We start from the raw sequence: 21,919 nt of genomic DNA, 5'->3' as shown, positions 1-21,919 counted from the left end.
CCGGCTATGGCTCAAGGGAGCCGGGTTGGGCAAAAAGCAACAAGTTTTTATAAAAGCGACTGCCATCTGACCTTCCAACCCAGAGGGGAAACCGGGCCTTCTTTGGGTTTAATCCTGTTTTCTCACGATGTTTTCACTCATCGAAAATCGATACGGGTTAAAAAATTATGTCCGACGAAATAAATAACAAAAGTGTATCTAGGTAATTTTTAGTGTCCAGCCGAAGGTTCGGTTTTGGTTTCGGGTTCGACAGGTTTTGGCCAAAGGTTCGACCTAAAACGCTGCGCCGAAACTGTATTTTTGGTAGTGTCCGGCCGAAGTTTCGGCATAAAAATCAGAACAAAACATAAACATAAACTAGGGTAAAACCGAACCTTCGGTTTTTGTTTCAGCAAGAAATCCGGTTTTGGTTGGAGTGGTTGGACACTAGTAATTTATAGAAATAGGGCCGGGCCGATATAGGTGAACTGTAATCCAGCTGCAACTTATGAATGCCAACTGTACCTTGCAATTCGTATGCTTGAAATAAAATTAGATACCATCAAAGCTGGCAATTTTAAGACTGCCCACCGCATTATATTTCAGCAGTAAGCAGAATACCTACTTAACACAAAACTGAGCTTTAGGATAGCATACCTAGGTTTTTATAACTAAGACTAAATTTAAAGCTTGTATTAGCAAGAGCATGAGGCTTCAAACTTTAAAAAATCTTAACTTAATTTGATATTAATTTCGCATTTACGAGAGATTCGCGCGTAATTTCAATTCAACTTGAATTTTTAAGTTTTAATGCAGTTTCAATATTATATAACTGCCATTTTGAAATAAAACCTACCAACTCTTAGCTACAAAACAAATGTACCATCAATAATAGCCCTTAGTTACCCAATCCACTATCACTGACCCATCGCCGAGGTGAGTACCAAACGCTTTGTTGATTACCCTCCTTTGTTTCAACACCTTTGCCAGTTCCCATTTCCTACTTTCAAAATTAGTTACCGGCTCTCCACTGTTTCACGCTCCTGCATTATTCGCCTCTTTGGAGAATGCTTCATTATGAGGCGATGTAATTTCATTTTAGTGTTGTTTTTTCGATGTGTTCTAAGCTCTAGTTTAGTGGATTTGGTTTGTGTGTTTCCTTTTTAAGCATTAGTAATTAACAAACAATTAAATTACCTACTTTAACAAACAACTAATTAAGTAAGTATTATTTAGTTACTGGCTGACTTTACTAAGTAAATGGACATAGGTGCATAGACAATGTACATGTGGCACCGCTAGAATTACAAGGCTACAGAAAACACTATGCACTTCTACCATACTTCTACCGAATACAACCGCGAGCCATAGAGTAACTTATACATACTGTACCTTTAACAGGTTTTTGACAAGTTTTCAGAGATAATAAAATATGACATTGATGCATCAAGTCGGTTTGTTTACAGAGGACCTACCGGGAAACGCGAATCCGAAATTTCGCTACCTGCCTCTTTATCGCTCGAATATGCAAGAGTGACATGCAGAGATGATAGATAACGAAATTTCGATTTCAAGATTAAAAGACAAGATTTCGCGATAGACCCTCAGATTGTGGTAGTGGCGCCACCTACGAATAGTTTCGCGTAACATTCCCTAATTTCCCTATTCAGTTTGTCGGTTATCCACCAAATAAAATTATTGTTACCAAAGAAATTAATGTAAGCAATTCAAATGCACATTCTTAACACGTTTTAATCGGCTAATCGGTGTTGATCAAATATTTAATACATTGACCGCCGCGAAAACTCGTCCTAAGAAAACAGCGTGTCCAAGTCCCCATAGAGAAAAAGTTACCTAAATTCAAGGCAGTACAGTTCAATTTCACACGACGTCCATATTTTACGATATTGATACCGAAAAGCTTAATCTAGCAAGTATGTAATAATATAAACACTTGAAAAATGAAAATCATTCAAACTATGGCAGATCTTTTTTGATACCTATTTGGTGGTTTGGTTTAGAAGCAATAACTTAGTTTTTGCTTTCAGGAAATTAAGAAGAAAGAAGACCACAGGCGCCATCTATTGTTCTTCCACTACATTTGGTCGCTGCATGGGAGGCAACTGGTGGGAGGAGCAGCCTACATGTCGCGTTACGTAACTTTGTTGTGGACGCGGAATGTTGTATAACATCACATTACATAAACAAACCAAGTTATTGATCAAACTACATTACATAACCGGATGTGGTAATGTCTTTTGTAATCACTGAAGATGGTAAATGCTAATTCAAATAAAATTAAAATACAGTTCATAGTTGACCATATATATTTATCAAAGTTGTTCACATTTGGAAAAGAGTATAGACACATTTTGGTATAGGGGGGAGTGGTTACATAGAAGAGTTTACATTAACAATATTATATTAAATTATATGTATTCATTACATATTATAATTATAGATTATTCAGGATCCTCTGGATCTTTAGTTTCTGAAATTGAATTAGCCTTCAATCTCTTAGCTTGCGTTGCTTCGCCATCATTATTCTCCTCCTTACATAATTCATGTAAATTATATTTCTTAAAATTATAATAATCCTCCACAATGCTCAACAGGCAGATTCCTTTTATAATTTCAACAATCACACAGAGCCCAGGATTCTTCAAATCAGCCTTGTTATCACCATTCTTTAACGCTATCATCTCCGCAAGCTCTTTTATGACCAAGTCCCGAGACACACTACTGTTAAAGCGTTTATTAAAAATCACAGCAAATGTTGAAGACTCTTTCAGGAAATATTTGTCAAACAGCTTCCCGGCACACTCCATGATGTCAGGCAGGTTCGCTTTGCAAGTCGCCATGATGGGAAGTAAGCGCATGACATGCCGGGTTTTTTGCACTTTTGTTTCCGACAAGTCTTTGATTATGGCCATGGTCAATTCTTCTGGACTAGGCAGATTAGTTTTAATGAAAATGCAGTTGGATGCACCGGTCTCCACAACCTGAAAGCGTTTGTGCTTGAGCGACTTTTGCGAGTCCACTTTCATAGACTCTACTTCTCGTTTTAGCGCATCGCCTATATCAGTCTCTTCTTCAGATTCACTGCCGGAGCGGTCCTCCGTCGCGCCCGCCGCCTGTGACTTTTCAATTCCCAAATCTGGATACACCTTCTCCGCATACTCATTCAACAGATTGTAAACTTCTTTCACGCAGTCTTTCTCCCTGAAGTTACACGTGCAAAAAAAGCCGCGAAAGCCGGGTTCCAAGAAATATTTATTCCGACGCTTCCGAAAGTAGAACTTCTTCTTTTTTCTTGTGTCACCCATTATAACCGTTTGTATGTAGTGAATTAAAAGTTAACTTTTACCGAAGCCTGGACTCTGGAGTATGATATAACAGATTATTACGTATTGAATTAGAATTATAAACTCGCAATCATACCATCAACATGTCAAGTTGTCAACAAACGTCAAACAAGTTGTCATTTAGGTTAAGACATTCTTACGAATCTTAACCGCAAACACGTATCTCAGCTTAGGCACTCTATACACGATAACAGGCGTCAAAATGCATGCATGGCGGACTGCATCAAAATGGTCCAAAAACCAACAAGAGTTGAGAATTAGGACGTTAGCTAGCTATTTCTATGAAGTTCATTTCGTTTTACGGGCACCAAGCTGAATTCCATTGCAGAACTTAGTCAAAATGTCGTCACCCTTATTAAGTTATTAATGAGCAACGTGCTCACTAGCGCCAATGTTAAATAATGGGGTTGGCCGATCGAAATAATTAGCAGATGGCGTCAGCATAGCATGCCCTGCATATAGCATGTCTGTCAAATTTTTGTTTTTTTAATGCCCTGGATGCCAGCCCTTTAAGCCAAATCTAATAGAAAAAGGGGCAAGCTATGATGGCGCCATCTCTGCAAACCTTTGACAGTTGCCAACCCCATTGTGATTATTTAAATTTAAATATATATATTAAAAAAAGGGGGCCGCTACGTACTATATTTTGTATTTAAGTACCTTTTCACTCACTAGGAGCACGTTGATGGGCCCATCAATTAAGCCAGTGGGGGGGACACTCCTCCTTTCGGTCAAACTCAGCTTCGTTCGGCTCAGCATTGCTCCGAGCAATTATTAGGGTTTGCACAAATTGACGTCCCTTTGCGTGCACGACCACAGATAAGATAATGACTTGAATTTTGACTACCCTAAATAGCCGAAAGGGATAGTGCCATACATTAGAAAGGGACAGCAGGATTCTACCCTGAATCGCTGTCAAACTTCGGGTTTGTAGGAAGTGTCCTTTCTGTACGGTAGTACTATTACTTATTATTATCTGTGATTAAACCATGAAGTGAATTCAGGAGGTAAGCTAGATGCACCAGTTAGGTCGTGTGTACTTCTGCACAGAGCGTCATCATCATCATCATCATGTTTATAAATTCCTCATTGCGGCTGTCGTTTTATATGACAGAGATGGGTTACCATCATCATACCCCGAGATCTGTACCAGTGGGGACAGGAGTGGAGTCAGATGGTATTTTTATGCATTCTAAAATGAAATTCTTTATGGTATATGTCAAACAGATTATGTTTAATAGGCGAAAAGATCAGTGCCAAAAAAAGAAATAATTATTTAAATAGTACTTTATTTGTAATCTTATTTATTCTTAATATCTGTTCATAATATTACTTTATTTATAAAATATGTGTACTTAATGTTCTAACTAACATAATTATTTTTTATTTACAATCTTACGTAAAAGTTTTAAAATGCTGACATAATTTTATATAAAATAGAAAAGTAAAGTAATTATCATTAATGGTGTTAATTAAACTAGGTATGACTAATTAAAGATAAAATCTAAAAATTATCCATAAATACTTTATAAATACTTTCAGTATAGATTTTGCATTGAAAACCGATATTATCTCTAAACATGTAGATAACAATAATTATTAAAAATTATGCTCACACAATAATCCAATGCATGAATTTTATTCACATTGAATACCGACACTGGTCAGCGAATCATGTCACAAAAAATGCGGTAACTTCAAAAAAAGCCTCACCTGGCAATAATGAATTACTATAAAAAGATTGCTTGAAATCGACCTTATTTGCTAAGTAAAATTGTTGCAATAAATAGAATGCTTGTGACATGTCCCTCCGGCCAAGCTTAAACGATACTCAAACACACCCACTTTGTTAGTAAAAAAGGCGCGAAATTCAAATTTTCTATGGGAAGTCAACACTTTACGCCTACTTTTTTTTTTATTTGCCGCATGTTTTTACTGACAAAGTGGGTGTGCCAGAGAATTGTTATATTGTTCTAAAGAAATATGAGAATTTTAATAGAACTGCACCTTTTGAGTGAGATCTTTAAATATGTAATGTTCAAAGCTGTGTTACAGCTTAAAATCTACAATATTTAGTTTTCATCACAGAAGGTAGGTTTGCAACCACTGGTTTATTCATTTTTGGACACACGGTGATACTGAAAGAATAAAAAAATAAAACATTATAAAACTTACATTACCGCGTAGGTACACAGAAGAAACTACAACAGGTAGTTTCAATTTTAAATAAAAATTACAGGAAAATGGGAAAATTCTAAGCCTTGAGTGAGATGTAAACTAGCAACCGAAATTTGAAGGTACCGAAAATTATTAAAATTAGGTCATCTAATCAATCATTTTATTACGAGTACCTATCATAATCATAACTATTTATTGCAACCATGATATTACAAGGTGTTGGTGCTTTTATTTTAGACAGTACAGACATGGACCCTACTAGGGCGTGGTAACATTTTAAAACCTTAATTAATCTAAAACTAAGTATATTAATAATTCAATATTAAATAAGGACTTACTCAGTATTGTATTCAATAGAAGACAGTTTGAGGTACTCGACGTAGACGCTGGGGGATTTGAGCAGCCGCCACGTGATTGGGTTGAACAGGTTGGTCTCGTACTTCCACTCCACCATGACCGACAGCGGCGGCAGACCTGTGTCCCTCACCGCCACCATCTGCTTGTCTATGTCGCCAGGTTTGTAGTATTTCCTGAAACACGTATGTGGTTAAGAAAAACGCCGTTAAAGATTTAAAAAAGTGATAGTTCTAAATTTAAACTGTTAAAACAATTACACCACTAATGCCGGCTCATAGACATAGTATATACAAGTAGTTATCGACCGACCGGGGATAAGAGAAAAAATATTCATATAAAATTTGGGCAGCATAGGATTTTTTCTCTTTCACTTATAAATTTCGGTATTTCGCCATCGCCTCCTACCTATTTGGGGGTTTTAAGCTAGTTTATCGGGAATTTTCACTCCTTATTCATAATTGTGGTAAAATACTTAAAATACTATTATGTATATTATAACTTATTGATTTTGTAAAAATAAGCATAGAAGAATTTTGAGATCTGTTTTTCTGGACCTACATCTACAGTGGCGCCAACTGGTGAGCACAAAAACGGTAGCCCTCATTTATATTAAATAAATGTTTTTAAATACAATATAATAATTATTACCTACTTCAGAAAAAAACCTAATCTCCACCAACATGAATGAAGTTTTAAAGAAAACTTGCTGATCAAAAAGTTTTGACGTGATAACGTCTTATAAATCGATGAACACCGGTAGCATGCACGAAAAAGTGACACGTTGTGGACAGATCTCCATAGTAACGTTACGGCCACGTTGTAGGCAGATCTCCATGGTAACGTGACGTGACATTCTTATGACGCTATCACGCAAAATTATCGTCCCTAAACCAACAACAAACAACCATATATATATTTTTTAGAGAAATATAATTATAGGAACACTAGGTATGTATTCTAGTACCGCAGCGGAATATTTAGAGATAACAGTCAAGGTTATATAATGAAATAAGATAATCATCAAAACAAAAATACAAATTGACGCAATTTAGGAAATGCAATCAATAACGAAATTAAACAACAATACGTTTTTTATTACGAAACAGACGAGGTGTGACCCATGTGACGTCAATGACCGAAGCTGGAAGGTTTGCGATAATGAAGGGAGATAATTAAGATCCGGCAACAAATACGTCTGATGTCTGTGATCTGTTACGACCTGACGTACAGGGATCGAAACCGTTTTTTTGGAAAAACTTCGAAATAACCATATATTTCAAATTATTTTATACTTACTCCAAATGCAGGACTCTGTTGTGTTCTTAGGTATTGACTTCGTATTATTAAATTGCCAAAGAATTGAAATAATTGACAAAAAACCAAAAAAATACCGTTTTCGTTCCCATACAAAAAATGCCGGTAACCCATCCCTGTTGACGTAACCTCATAATCTTGGACTTTTTCACATCCGATATCGGATGTCGGATACGACAACAGAGAAGATTTTTTTTAAAAAGACTTAAGTTTCCGATTTTATCAAGTGGCAATCCCCCCAATGTGCAAACGAGCGGCGCAAACTTTAGGGGCAGCACCTGCATATTGGCATGAAGTGTCAATATCAAGTTTGAGTTTTAGATTTAGGACACAAGAGTGCCAGAGCACGCGCAAGGTCCCTATAGGAGCCTATAACTAGAGATGACAATGGCTCAATCCAGTTTTTGTCAATCATACATACTGGGGTTCATCCATTAATTACGTCACACGAATTTCGAGGTTTTTTCACCCTTCTCCCCTCCTTGTCACACTTGATCACATTTGGCAAACCCCTCCCCCCTGGTGTGACGTCACATTTTTTCAATGAAATCGGCAAACCGAATTAAGTATTATTAATATTTGTCAAAATATTTTTGACAAAAGAAATATTGGTAATTTTATAACCCAAAACTGATTAGGAAAGAAAATTAAACAATTAAAAACGATTATCGTTCCAATAACTTGTTATTTAACTGTACAGCGAATAAAATAATTTAAATAAGTTGAAAGTGACGTCACAAAGTTTGTGACTCCCCCTCCCCCTTGTCTCTCTCTCTCTTTTTCTAACTGTATTAATTAAAGAGGGACGGGTAATCTATTTCGAGGCGAGATACTGTACTGTCGCGCCAATCATGTGCTAGCCCGGCTGTATCGAAAAAAATCCTTATTGATACTTACTGTTCCTCATCCAAGAACTTGTGATTGCTCTTGTTGTTATTTCTGTCTATAAGAGTGATCTGCACTCTTCCCACATCGGGTCCGTGCGTTCTGCTGGCCGTCGAGTTGGACACCTTCAGCACCACTTCGTAATGCACTCCTGAAAATGAAATAATTTTCGTTACTATCATCAAAGATAGATATAACTCCGTAATAGATCGATGGATACAGTCTAAGGAAAAAACGTGCCTCTAAAATGTGCCCCCCCCTGGTGACGCCCATGATGACACGACATCGTAAACTGTAACAATGCGCGTCTGTGGCCTTCTTTGGCGGTCAAAAAAATACCTCTAGCTCAAAAGCAGCAGGTAGCCGAATACCCTTAAACTAGTGGCTCTGTGAACTGTAGACCTCGCGTTAAGTTTAGAAAATATAAAAGCGAGAAAAACTTAGTTCGTTGAAGTCGTTATCACAGTGAACTCACAAGGGTCTTAAGCGCCACAAACGCTTAATGCCAATTTCCGCATTAAAAAAAATCCAATTACTGGATCGACAAAAACATTCTATTTAATCATGGAATCTGGTCACATAATTTTACGAGAATCAGTTAAGAATTGCGACCTGTAGAGGAGAACATCCGGACATACGAAAGCAAAATGCCCCAGTTAAGACGAAGACCTTCGGTAACGCTATCGCTTCGGTCAAAAAACGTTAAAAGAGTTACCCCCTAAATTCATAAAACTTTACGGGCCTGATTTAGTTAAATTATGTTTTATCCCTTTCTTACAAATGCATAAGTCAAAATGACAAATAAAGATAAACGATTCATAGCTAATTCAGACCAGTAACGCGTTTATGAAGTCATAAGTATACTTACTGCAATAAGGTTTTTTGCTTCCAGTTTTTCCGTACAGCGCGACGTTCGAGATTGTGTCAACAAGCTCTCGATCCAGCAGTTCCTTGTACGCCTTGTATGAATGGTATCCCATCGGGATACACAGTTGTGTTTGACTGCATGAAGTACAGTTGCCGGCCAGGAATGCCTGAAAGATAGGTTTAAGTGATTATCATCTAGGTACCTACCTGTGGTCAATCTATCAGTCGTAATGTAAGAAGTAACAAAAACATTAATATATTTATCATGAATTTTTGGACATTACGTACGCCACTTAATGGTGAAACTGTGCGCTAGAACCTATTTTCTAAACTGTCTTTTTAACTATAAATTAAGTCCTCTCCGATCACAATTTGGGCCTTACACCACCTACTTCAAGCTGAAGTTTCAAAAGGTACCCCGTTAGGGCCGTTAGAGTACAGTAGATACAGCAAAAAGCACAAAAATGGATCCTTATCGTTCCGCCAAGTCATGCCTCTCCATATGCCACAGCTGTTTTGAGTGAAAGGTAACTATAAATTTGTAGTTTCAGATCATACATTTGTAAAGTCTCGCTATTTGTAATTCTCTTTAGAATGACACTTACAAGCGTTTTGGAGCGAATTTAAAATCTAAAAACTAATATGTAGTTTTTTCCTACTAAACCTTTATTAAATGCAGAAATGTGTTATTCATATTAAATAATTTATGTTTCTTAACATTATAGGATAGTTTTTCAAAATCTGTCATCATGCCTATAGGGCCGTGTCGTACAGCTGCGTTCGTGGCCCACACACGGTCTCGCCGGAAGATCAGCGCTGACTTTTGGGTTAGCATTCATTATGCTGAGGCGGGACCATTTTGTGGTATACTGTTTATTTATTTTTATGTTTATATTTCTTTGTTGATTTATACTTTTGTATGTCATAGTTTATCACGAATAAATGCGATGATTTCTGATTTCTGAATAAATATTTTTAAAAAGACTGACCTCATAAGACTCGCACTGTATGAACATAAACGGACACGACGGCGAGATGCTCTCAGTGAAAAACTCGTAGCTTCTCTCGTGGTTGCAGCCCACCGACTTCACCATCCACTTGTACATGTCGTCGTTGAGCGTGGTCACGTGGTTGTCGACCTTCTTGCAGCCCGGCTGGATGACGCCGCCGTTCGGGTAGAAGTCCACGTGGCCTATGGCCTCGGACATACCCAGACCTGAAAATTATGGATACTGTTATTATACTAGTCGTAGACGGTATACCAATTAGCTAAATTTCAACAATTACAAACCAAATACCAAATACACCTATTAATCATTTTTGACCTAAAGACCAATAGACCGCGAGCCAGGAACAGATTTTTACATTAACACCGCTGCGTCAGTTTCGTGAATTTTACGAAAACAGATACAGATGCACCACGAATACCTATTACGAATGGGCAAATATTATGCTGAAGCGTGGTTCGATAACACATTTATGGCAGTCTAAGTAATATAGGTATATTGTATCGAATTTTGAGTTACCGGCATAATACAACGGCATGGCGTTACTGTGTATGATATCGACGTACTTCGCGTCCGACCGGTCTAGTCGCACCAGCGTCACGGTCTTACTGAAGTACGGCGCAGCGGGATCCAGGCCTGTTATTCTTCCTAGCTTCAAGTTAAATTTCTGGAAAAGGTACATATAAGGTTTGAAGGGAAATTGCTCAGAACTGAATTTTCAACTTAAAAAAACTTAAGTGACACGTTTTAATATAGTCAGAATTTTAGTTACTTACACTGTTAAAGGTAAGTTCAGTAAGTATCAGTATAAGTTTTATGACAAACCTTTTGTAATGCGTGCCCGCAGTAACCGCCCAAATGCGCGCCTAGAGAATGTCCGATGAAGTGGAAGCTGTCTAAATTCTGCAGCCCCAACACTTCCTGTTAAAAAAAACTATTATTTATTTAATTATTGCCATGAAGGATAGAATAGAGTTTATTCAACGCAAATAATTACAATACATTATCTGTGCATTATCTAGTCTTATAGCTACAAATAACACTCGCGCGCGAGTCCATTCCATAGTGTCCATACTTGAAGTCGCGCAAGATGTATGGATAGAGTCGCGCGCGAGAACGCAACTTATGCTAGTAGGTCATACTTATAAGTATTATGTTGTTATATGTGTCGTCTTCAAGCAAAAGGTGCCACTATGTCGCTTGCCATAAGGACGCTCTGATAGGTTATTTGTATAAAGATACTAGCAAGTTTCGTCCTTATGGTAAGCGACACTGTGGTACCTTTTACTTGAAAACGTCACATATTTGCCGCCATCTAAGGCACCATTCCGCGGGGGGATTGTTTTTAGTCATTAATTTTAAGATTAGTCTTATATATATTTACAAATACAAAATTATTTATTTGTTGAAAATTTGATTCTCAAACAGATGGCGCCACTACCTTTGGCCTGCTCTCGGATAGATGGCGTTGACGGTTTCGTTTGCTATTAAACAATTTTAACGCATATCAGTGAAAGAACATGGGTCAAAATCACATAAAAATAATTAATGCAAATAAAAAAAATCATTTATCCATATATAAATACATTTTATGGTATTTTTATACATCTTCAATTTTAGTTTTAATCGTGTGTCGATAGGTGGCAGTGAATTTACTGTAGCTACAAAATTTACTATGACAGTACCGCTCTATCCTATTATATCCTCTTTGATAGGGTGTTACAGATCAGTCAGTTTGTGGCGCCTTACAAATTATTTTTAGATTTAGGTTTTAACTCAGTTACGTAATGCTGTTATTTGTTATTTCCGTTTCCTTAATACATTTTACCAGTCCAAAGTAAATATAGGTGAGTAAGTAACATACGGACGAATAAGAACGATATGAACAACACGCCACTACGATACGGACCGTATCGTTGCAGGTACATATTTACTAAAAACAGCGAACAATGCCATAAGTTCGTACTACACGGCTGGTAACCCAAGCTTCCAACGGTCTAAAGTCCCCTGATCTTGGCCCCTGCGCAACACAATTTGGTTGCCAACTGGTCCCCAACAAGGTCGGAAACTCCCAGGTCACAGTGGTCGAAAGGTTGTCATACGTGTTGTAAGGGCTCAGTGACTTTGTGCCCGGATTCATGACATTTGCAGGTTCCTTTGAAAATGAGAGAATATACCTTAATGTCGTGGACGAGATGAGCTGTCATGGCGCCAATAAGCCTGATATTGGCCACTGCCTGTCCGTAAGGCGGCTGAGAGCCTCCACGCCAGTCAACCACAAGGACTGTTGCAGCCTCGTTGCCTACTAGGTTCAGTAAGGCGTCCGCCATGTTTTGGATCTGAAATAGAACAGTTTGTCGTAATTGTAGTGAAATTAAACATGGTTGTAATTTAGATTTTAATTTAGAAGCCCTTTAGTTTAGCCAACGAACCGAAAGAGGTAGGTATTATTAAAAAAAAAAGAAACTATAAAATTTGTGACCGCTGATGGTGATGGTTCATGAGCAATTAACAGCACCTTTCTTTATAAAATATATGTACAAATTAAGCAATGACCTTAATTTAATGAACAATTTTTTTTATAAAATTACCCGCTATAGAGCACTTTTAAGCAAGCTACAATATTATGTAACTTCGAAGTTACCCTAGTCCTAGATATAGGTAAACGCGAAAGTAGTTAACGCTTACCCATTTCTTATCACCACCTTCCAAAAACCCGTGGGAGATCAGATAGAAAGGTCCTCTGGGGTCCAGATTCGCGTTGCGTACTTTTTCCACGTTGTCAGCTTCTAGTAACACTGGTATCTTCCTGTTCCGTCTGGTAAACACTGGATATCTGAAAGTAATCAAGTAATGAAAGTTTTTACAAGTGATGTGCCGACTATGGTTTTGACCATCCGAGCGCCGATTAGTTGGCCGACTAGTCGCGCAGTAGTTCATCGTCGTTACTTCCCGATAAAGGTTACATTCCTAAGGCCACTGCAGTAGCTTTGTCTAAGTTCGGGTGCATAAGGAAAACAATTGTTTTGCTCCTTACGTCGTCGCAATATTTACAATATCAACTGAAAGATGTTCCGTGCTGGTTAAAAAGACCTAACGTCTAATCGTGTGGTATCATAATTTAACTATTCGTGACATTGTCCCGATCAGCAGTACCTACACCTTGTTGGGGACCTTCCCGGATTTTATTTCCCGTACGTAGGTAGTGGCAAATCAATATCCGACCCCCAAACTTTTTACAAAAAATGTTGACTTTGACTTTACATTGGTAATGTTCGACAATCTAGTGTAAGGATAAAAGGGAGTGAGTTCACAGACGACTCGACTAATTGCTATACCTATAATTATGGATTTTTCTGAAGTTTCTCAGGCATTTGCTCTTAGATAGCAATTTCAGATAAGCAGATCAACGCAGATCGTACAAAAGGTTTCATAAAATGTTAATATACCCACCTATTCGTAATTTAAATGAGATCAATATTTTATTATAACAATTTAATAAATCCCGAATAAACCTATAAAAATATTAACATTATCTAGTTTAAACAACAATAGGTAAGTACAGTTGTTTACAGTAAGCTAGGCTTGTCTCATTTCTTATTTAGCACGGGCACGAGATTACGGCCAAGCCATAAAGTGTGATAAGGCGGGGGCTCGTCCATGACATCAATCATTAGCAGACATAATAAGTGTTTACGTCCCATAGTGACGTCCCTTGATAAACAAGCAAGCTGTAAACAACACTACCGTGCCCCTCGTATCACTCGTATGCAACAAGCCAGTTAGTAGTTAGTAGTTAAGTACCTATACGCGCGGTTTTTATTGGTTAGTGTAGATTTTTTTAAGCTTTCAATCGAGGCACTTTTTGTGAGGATAAAATATCTATTGAACTAATTAGTGATTGTATCACAGAAGTAAAAAGGCAGAAATGAGAGCCAGTTATGGCTTTTTTCAGAGCACTCATACGCTAAACATCAAGTTTTATCATTATTATACTGTAGTATAACGTATGTGTGACTGGTATTAAAGTGTGGAGACCGTCTAGACTAAATGGACACACATGATTTGAAAAATGATTAATTATGGCGTTAAATAGAAGTTTTTATACCTATTTAACTTATTATATATAACTTATTTTTTATTAAAAAATATTTTTGCAAGATACCTAGGTAGAAATAAAAAAAATCTTAAATAGTGGAAACAGAGGCATTGTATTTTTAATTCATTTCGATATTTTCTTTCTTTTTCATTTTGATAGATTGCTCGTAGATTATTTATTAAGAAAATAAGTATTATTAAAAAAATTACAACCCTCTACTTATTAACGCAGTTGGAGATCTGAGCTCAAGTTACACTGGACGAACTCGTACGAGATAAAATGCTTAATACCTAGTGAATTATGTGTTTGTACTGCATGTAGTGCATGTGCAGTATCGGTTCTCGGTTTGGGTCTAAAGAACTTTGCGCGTGGGCGTGGCTGATAAGAAACGGATCTGGTTGTCTTGAAAATAGCGTCCTCGTAGGTCGGAGTTCGGCTCTCAAGAATTCTTAATGAGTTTTAGATATTTCCAGATTCGTTAGATTGGCTTATGTTTAATAATGTATTTTTATTTACCAATTTTGTTAGTTATATGACAAAGTTTGGGTAGCTAAAACGTAGTAGGTACAGGTACTAAGTAGTTGTACCTACCTGTTTGCGAAATTGCGCGATGTACCTAATACGTATTCGGGAGGGAGGTCAGGGTATGGTCTTGATGGGAATCGCTGTATGTGAGAACAGCATTGCCTACGAAATGGCAAGAAACCGTTTGCTGTGTTAGGGGCGGAACACCGAATTTAAGCAAAACCCTGGCCCGAGTCACCCACGTCCCGCCGTTCCTCCCTGGACCTGCTGCAACCGCGCGGCCGCCACCTCGAAGTTCAGCTGAGCTGAGGGTGCGGGGCGAAAGGCGAATCTTCTGCGCCTCAAAACAGAACCAAACTCACTAGGGAGGAAACCAGAAACAAAACCAAGCACGCCCACAGGCTCTAAGATGGCAGCCCCGCCAGTAAACTAGGGTATATAGTGGGCTAATCACCCGCTTACCTGAAACCCAAACTGATTACTGAAACTGAAATAGTGTAAAACCGAACCGACCATAAGTCAAGTCTACTTATTAACGCAGTTGGAGATCTGCTGAGCTCAAGTTACACTGGACGACGAGACGAGATAAAATGCTTACCTAGTGAATTATGTGTTTGTACTGCATGTGCATTATCGGTTCTCGGTTTGGGTCTAAAGACCTTTGCGCGTGGGCGTGGCTGATAAGAAACGGATCTGGTTGTCTTGAAAATAACGTCCGCGTAGGTCGGAGTTCGGCTCTCAAGAATTCTAATGAAAGTTCTAGATATTTCCAGATTCGATAGATTGGCTTATGTTAATTTTTGTTAGTTAAATGACAAAGTTTGGGTAGCTACAACGTAGTAGGTACAGGTACTAAGTAGTTGTAGCTACCTGTTTGCGAAATTGCGTAATGTACCTAATACGTATTAATTATGCCTACAAGCGTTAACCTTTTGCATCTGTGTGGTGGTCTAAAATTGTGGTTGCAAACCTTGGTCGTGCCGTATAGAGCAGAACAACAAATTTTACTAACTAAGGGTTCCACGCAAAAACAAAACAAATGCCTCTGGGTCTCAGGAGGATAAATATAAATATTACAGTATTCCCAGTATTAATTGTCCAAGTCCCAATACTCCCAATATTCATTGGCGCAAGCGTGATGCATAGTGTCAAGCGTAGTAATATCACATGAATTGGTATCAAAGCAATAACAGATTTTAAAAATCTGAATGTCGCTCCACAGAATTTTAACGTAGAAAATGTGAATGCCGTTTCATAGATACTAAGGGGATGAAAAATGGGGTTGAAATTTTTAACGACTTCTGCGCAGACGAAATCGCGGACCGAGACTATTTAAGTAGTTTTTAATAAATTAAAATGTAAAGCGGATCTTTATTTTGCGTGTTGTCGCAATCAGTATGAAAAACAACAAGAAGACCTTATCAATCGGCTTTTACGCTGAATTGTAATAAGGATAAATAACAACCAATTAGTTGTAATCGGGAGGGGTGTGTTTATTTGCGTAACAATTAATGATTGTAGCAAAAGGACTTGACATCGTTTTAGTCTAGGAGTATACTAGCGTATTAGTAGGGAATAATAGGGATATAAAGCTAGTCCTATGTATATCGTACGCGGCTATATAGTTAGCTTCGAAATGAAATATATGGCTGCTGGTCTTACTTCCTTAGCTTCCAGACTTCCAATCTAATAACCAATTAAAAATGAGCACGCTTCTACTATCCGTTAGCCAGAAAAGCTAGCTTCATTCAAAGTGAGAAATGTTGCCTCTCGTATTGTAACCACTTAAGAAATGGGGACGAATTTCCCATTTCGTAGCCAGATATCTGGTGCAGCTAACTTCAAAACAAGAAATGTAGCTACACCCGTCTCGTAGCCCGTTAAATGGGAACGTTGTTAGAGGCTAAGGTAACAAGGCAGTGATACAGGATAATTGCAAGTGCCATCTAGACGGAAGTAGTAGCCAGAGTCTCTAACCTTAGCCTCAGGGCGTGTAATATAATAATAATAATTCAAGGAACAGGATTCTCTGCCTGGCTTGCCTTGGCCGGCCGGCCAGTGGAGTCGTTAGAGCTATAAGCTCCAGGGGTGGAAGTGAAACATGCATAAGACGCGAGTTGGTACAGTGGCTGTTAACAACCACTGGGTACAAAGCCTCGCACACCTCTCGACACACCTGAGCCGCTCCGATCGTTGTTGCCATTGAGCCATCCTAGATGTCGCTTTTTGTGTGGGCCTCGCTCTCAAGCCAAGCCAAGTCAAGATGGCTCTTGTGAGGGCGAGTCACCGTCTGCCGGAAATAAAATTCCATACCGTTTTATTAGGCAGGCGTCCGGTTTTTTATCCCATATGCCATAGCTCAGTAATTAGTCGATCGCTTCGCTTTCACCCAATAACCTAGTTAATTTTAGATACCATTAACTCCCAATAGTTCTTACACCCTGGCGGGTGCTGCCTCCGCTCTGTGTAACCCTTATATCTCATTAAAGTGTCAAAAGCCTCTACGTGTTGGCTTCGGCTCCGCGCACGCCTCCCAAAGATCCGGAACACCATTGTTCCGTAATGGGAAAGACACACAATAATAATTCATCCATCTTATATACCCACACAGTACTGAGCACAGGCCTCGATGGAATGTACGATACATAAAGGTATTCCCTACGCTAGCCCAATTCACCTTCACACACTTAGGTAAGTTTTGGAATTTCTTTGCAGATGTATGCAGATTTCCTTGCTGTGTTTTCCTCACCGCAAAGCGATTGGTGAATCTCAATTTGGTTTAGTTCGGCACGTCATTTAAAAGACTACCAAGAAACTTTAATGTTGTGGTCTAAGTCATCTACACCAACTGTTTAACTTAAATTGATGTGTATTATGGTTTCCGACTTTCTTTTTAGGCTTCAGTACCTCAAAATAATAAAAGGAACGCGTACCTACAGACAAAGTTTCGTTCTATGAACAAATGCGTATTTAACAGATGTCGATTATGTTATGTGATAGGTACGTAATTTGAGATAGGATAGGCCTGTTCGGGTCATTGTACTGCGAAATTATTTGCTAAGCGCGATTTGCACCAAAACTACAAAAGTATGACGCGATAAACAAGTACGAATTAGTGAGAAAAAATTTAAGTTATTACATACATACGTATAGATATAACCCCATATAAAGGTGAATAAATAAATACCTACTCATCAGTCTCCCATGGTGCAAATGCAGGTAATACTGCATCGTCTTGCGAAAAATAGGCAGGGGGGTGTTTACACTTAAGTTTTATAACTTTAGCGATGCAATCAAATAAATAGAAATAACAAGATACTTGCGATAAATAAGATACCTATGTAAGAGACATGTACTTTCTGTTGTCTTACTCTTTACCCTAAGGGATGTGAAACACGCGCGTGCGCGCCATAAAATTAATGATTGCTATTGACAGGGCCCGTACATTTCATGCCGTTGACCGCAAAAATGACGTAATTTAACATACAGGGAGTTTTTTTACCACTACAAATTTATATAAATAATCTATTGACACGTAGAAAAAATCCCCAATAAAGGGAAGGGAGGGAGGGATTGTAATTGGGACTTGTCAGGTATAATACAGTTAAAAATCAAAAATATGTGTTATTTAATAAACTGACAATCTATTATTTAGTTAAGTGACAATAAGATGAAAGTCATAATATTGTCTTCGGTTACCGCGATAGTTACTCATGAAATAAAACTATGAAAACGGATTATATCGCGTATATTGAATTTATAATACATCCCGACGTTTCGAACTCTTTACAGCGTTCGTGGTCAACGGGTGTCACCGGGGGTCAACGGGTTCAATATACGCGATATAATCCGTTTTCATAGTTTTATTTCAAGATGAAAGTCAGTTAGAAGTTTCGGTACTGATTGTCAAGTATCTTTATCAGTTAACTAAAGAGGTTGACAAATGATTAATTAGTATGTAGCGAGACGTCATTTTTCCGTCAACGGCATGACATGTACTATCGCGGTCAGACATGGAGACTATATGACTTCCGGTTCGAACGCCATCTTGATAGTAGCCTCGTGATTAATTCCTTTATTTTTTGTTCATTAATATTGTTTAAAGTGTAATTTCGATAGCTTTATACAGTTATCTAATTTGGTAGTGTGTATGTAAGTGAATGGAGAATTAATCTCAAAGCGTGTTTAACCACCATTTTGGAGTCAACGGCCGGTAGTCCACGTGCTTCCCGTAAAATCTAGCTATTGGTTTTACGAGACAACAACAACAATAACTACCGAACAACGTCGTGCTCTAAGAGCATTTGGTATTTCTACCTCTAACCGTGTCTGGCTAGAGCCCTAGAGGCCCATAATTTTATTTACCGTACACTGGCTGAAGAAAATCTAGAAATATTAATTCGATCCCACGTGGATCCCACTTTGACGTTGGCGAAATCATCGACAGTACCGATGGAGCCATACTACTTAAAGATTGATTGATTGACTATATAAAGGAGACAAATCTCTATGTACGAAAAGTGTCCATCAAAAAACAGTAATTAGGCGGCGCCACCATACACCGAAATACTACCAAAAACAACCTACGTAATTTGGTCGGGTTATTTGTTGCCTTATATGGTTCATGTTATACTCATGTCCCAGAGCCTAACTAGCGCCACCGGAGAGATTAGGAACTATTATTTACAGCTGAAAGCTGGTCACTTTTGCAATAGTTCTGCCATAAGAGATTGTCGTCCTTTCTATACCGTCCATAACGGTCAGATACGGCTGGACAGGGACACGTTAAGAATAGAATAGAATAGAATAGAAATCATTTATTCAGACAACACATCAATACAACACATATATAGCAAATACAAGACAAAGATAAACGAAACAGTAGAAATAGAGATGTGAAGCTGAAATGGTCTCCACTCAGCAATGCAGCTGGCACGACTAGCGTGGTCAACGGCGCTGGTTTTCTGTGGAGCCAGCGGAGTGTGCGGGACAGCATAGTTCGGGACGGGACACGTTGTGGACGACGTGATATAATAACATAGAGTACTACTAACATAAATATATACATCGAATTTTTAATCGTTAAGCGTTATTTTCGCATGAACCTCAGAATCGGTCGCCTATTTACATGACGGATGACGGGCCCTGCTTATTGGTATCAACGCAATAATGTTAAACACATTACTCGTTTAAAATTAATAAAAACCGGCCAAGTGCGAGTCAGACCCGCGCACAGAGGGTTCCGTACTTTTTAGTATTTGTTGTTATAGCGGCAACAGAAATACATCGTCTGTGAAAATTTCAACTGTCTAGCTATCACGGTTCATAAGATACAGCCTGGTGACGGACAGACGGACAGCGGCGTCTTAGTAATAGGTTCCCGTTTTTACCCTTTGGGTACGGAACCCTAATAAGCACCTTTTACACTGCAACCAGGATGTGTAGATAAAAAAACAACAATATTTATCCCTAATTGTAATGACCGCAATTACTAAAGCACTTGCCATTAATTAGGTTTTAAACGTTACAATACATTTATACCGTTTATGTTTATTTATGTTATTAATGATTGATTCATATCGATAATTCGTATACTTTAATGTTTTAATGCTTAGGTTTACATAATATAATTAAGGAAACTGTAAGTCTACAGTGTAAGTCTAATATTAGTAATTACTATTGTCTAATGACTAATGTAACAATACCAGACTGTTTGTTTCTAAATAAATAAAATAAATACAGTATTGGATATAAATACATTTTTCACCACTCCAGCTTATAAAGGCTCTCTTTATTCGTCAAAAACTGATAAGAAATTTACATTTTATCCACAATAGTGGCGAAGTAATTTCATTCAAATTTCGAGTTGTTTCCTGGTGGAATTGATTTTTAAGTGATGATTTTGAATGCATATATCTAATAGCGTTCATTCGTTGATTAGTAATGTTATATATTTAGTACCTATTTTACTCGCGGTGGTGCGGTGAAAAAAATTGTTTCTTAAAATTCTTCACAAAGCTGCAAAGCTCGCAAATCAGTTTTTGAAAAATAAAGAGTATGAGTAGAGTACAGGCTGGTATGGTGAAAAATACTAAAATGGTTTTGCATAGGTTGTTGTTATGCGTGGTGGCTGGTGGGGCAAGACGGCGATGAATGAAGCCAAATTAAAGAAAAACGTACCTTATGCGCATAGATTGAGGAGACTCGGGGAAGTAGTTGTCAGGCCGATGTTCCGTCCAAGGATACGCCTTCGAAAAGCACCCGAACGACTCGTAGCATCGCTCCAAATCCATATCATCTATAAAATGATAACAGTAAGTACTACTCCTACTCAAATGATTAGGACATCACTATTTAAACAAGATACCTTGAAATTACATATATTTTCAAGGTAAACAAAATAAATTTTCAGTGAAAATGTCTATTGGTATGTTTAATTGTTTATGACCGTACAGTCGGCATCCGATAGATCGTAGTTACTAGTGACCATAATACCTATATAGGTAGGTACATTATTGTGATTTGTGATACACATTTCTACTCCCATGATGGTAATAATGACGAGTTCGAATATACGTAACATTTAAGTACCTACCTAAGTACCTACTTTCGTTGAAACCAGCAGGATTTTTTATTACATTGAAAAAAAAAAAAACCTGTACTTAACTCTTTAAAATAGGTATTTGAATGTCACATCTAGGTAATTAGATACAGTTGGCGTTTGGTACCTACAATGATTCTAATAAAGCGAACATTTGGCAATTAAAATTAACGATCTTAAAAAAATGTACTAACCATTAACACTAATCTGAACTCCAGTAGAATTCTGCTTCTCCATCAAGACCAATATGGTCTGCACCATAAGCGACATACTTTTATTGAACATTTTGATCACTTCACAGCACGTGTGTTATCGAGACGCGATTGGTTTGAACTAATTATTTCGAGCGTGTATCGTTGAATGAGATGCGACCGCGAAGTCTGTTGTTTAAATAGAGGCTGAGGGTGCGGGCGCGAGATCCGAAAGGATTCCTGACATTAAGTAAGTTTGTTTACCAAGACTATTATCTTAGGTAAGAGTAAAAGTGCAATTAAAAGTTCGAACTTTGCACCCTTTACCAGAAAAAAGTGAGGGCGTGTCAAACGTATTATAATTATATTTTCATAGAAATTTAACATGAATGATGACATGGCCACACTTCGTTACAATGCCATAGGTACAGACACAGAGTTAGCTAGGTTAGGTCCGACTCTATGCATGAGAATATAAATAGATAATTAACCATAGAAAAGCAAAATAGGTATATTGGTCGCTAAAATCAAATTTACTTAGGCATTCATTA

At 37.9% G+C, this 21,919-nt stretch overlaps 2 protein-coding genes across 2 annotated transcripts; both read right to left on the bottom strand.

The window, feature by feature from the left end:
• Nucleotides 1-2,288: 2,288 nt before the first annotated feature.
• On the bottom strand, nucleotides 2,289-3,499 carry LOC134743029 (THUMP domain-containing protein 1 homolog). Its single transcript, XM_063676299.1, has one exon. The coding sequence runs from the start codon at nucleotides 3,303-3,305 to the stop codon at nucleotides 2,442-2,444; it is 864 nt and encodes a 287-aa protein (XP_063532369.1). The 5' UTR covers nucleotides 3,306-3,499; the 3' UTR covers nucleotides 2,289-2,441.
• Nucleotides 3,500-4,760: 1,261 nt separating this feature from the next.
• Nucleotides 4,761-21,552, bottom strand: LOC134743028 (pancreatic triacylglycerol lipase). The gene is made up of 11 exons (XM_063676298.1): nucleotides 21,372-21,552; nucleotides 20,757-20,874; nucleotides 12,641-12,788; nucleotides 12,130-12,291; nucleotides 10,778-10,873; nucleotides 10,472-10,619; nucleotides 9,935-10,161; nucleotides 8,947-9,112; nucleotides 8,091-8,229; nucleotides 5,861-6,052; nucleotides 4,761-5,482 (listed from the first exon to the last, which is right to left on the bottom strand). Exons 1-11 carry the CDS (start codon nucleotides 21,460-21,462, stop codon nucleotides 5,401-5,403), a joined length of 1,569 nt encoding a protein of 522 aa, XP_063532368.1. The 5' UTR covers nucleotides 21,463-21,552; the 3' UTR covers nucleotides 4,761-5,400.
• Between the last annotated feature and the right edge of the window lie 367 nt (nucleotides 21,553-21,919).

Source organism: Cydia strobilella, chromosome 7 (assembly GCF_947568885.1).
Source record: "Cydia strobilella chromosome 7, ilCydStro3.1, whole genome shotgun sequence".
Taxonomy (NCBI): domain Eukaryota; kingdom Metazoa; phylum Arthropoda; class Insecta; order Lepidoptera; family Tortricidae; genus Cydia; species Cydia strobilella.
Note: the sequence above shows the minus strand (reverse complement) of the source record. Positions and strands in the feature narration are given on the sequence as shown.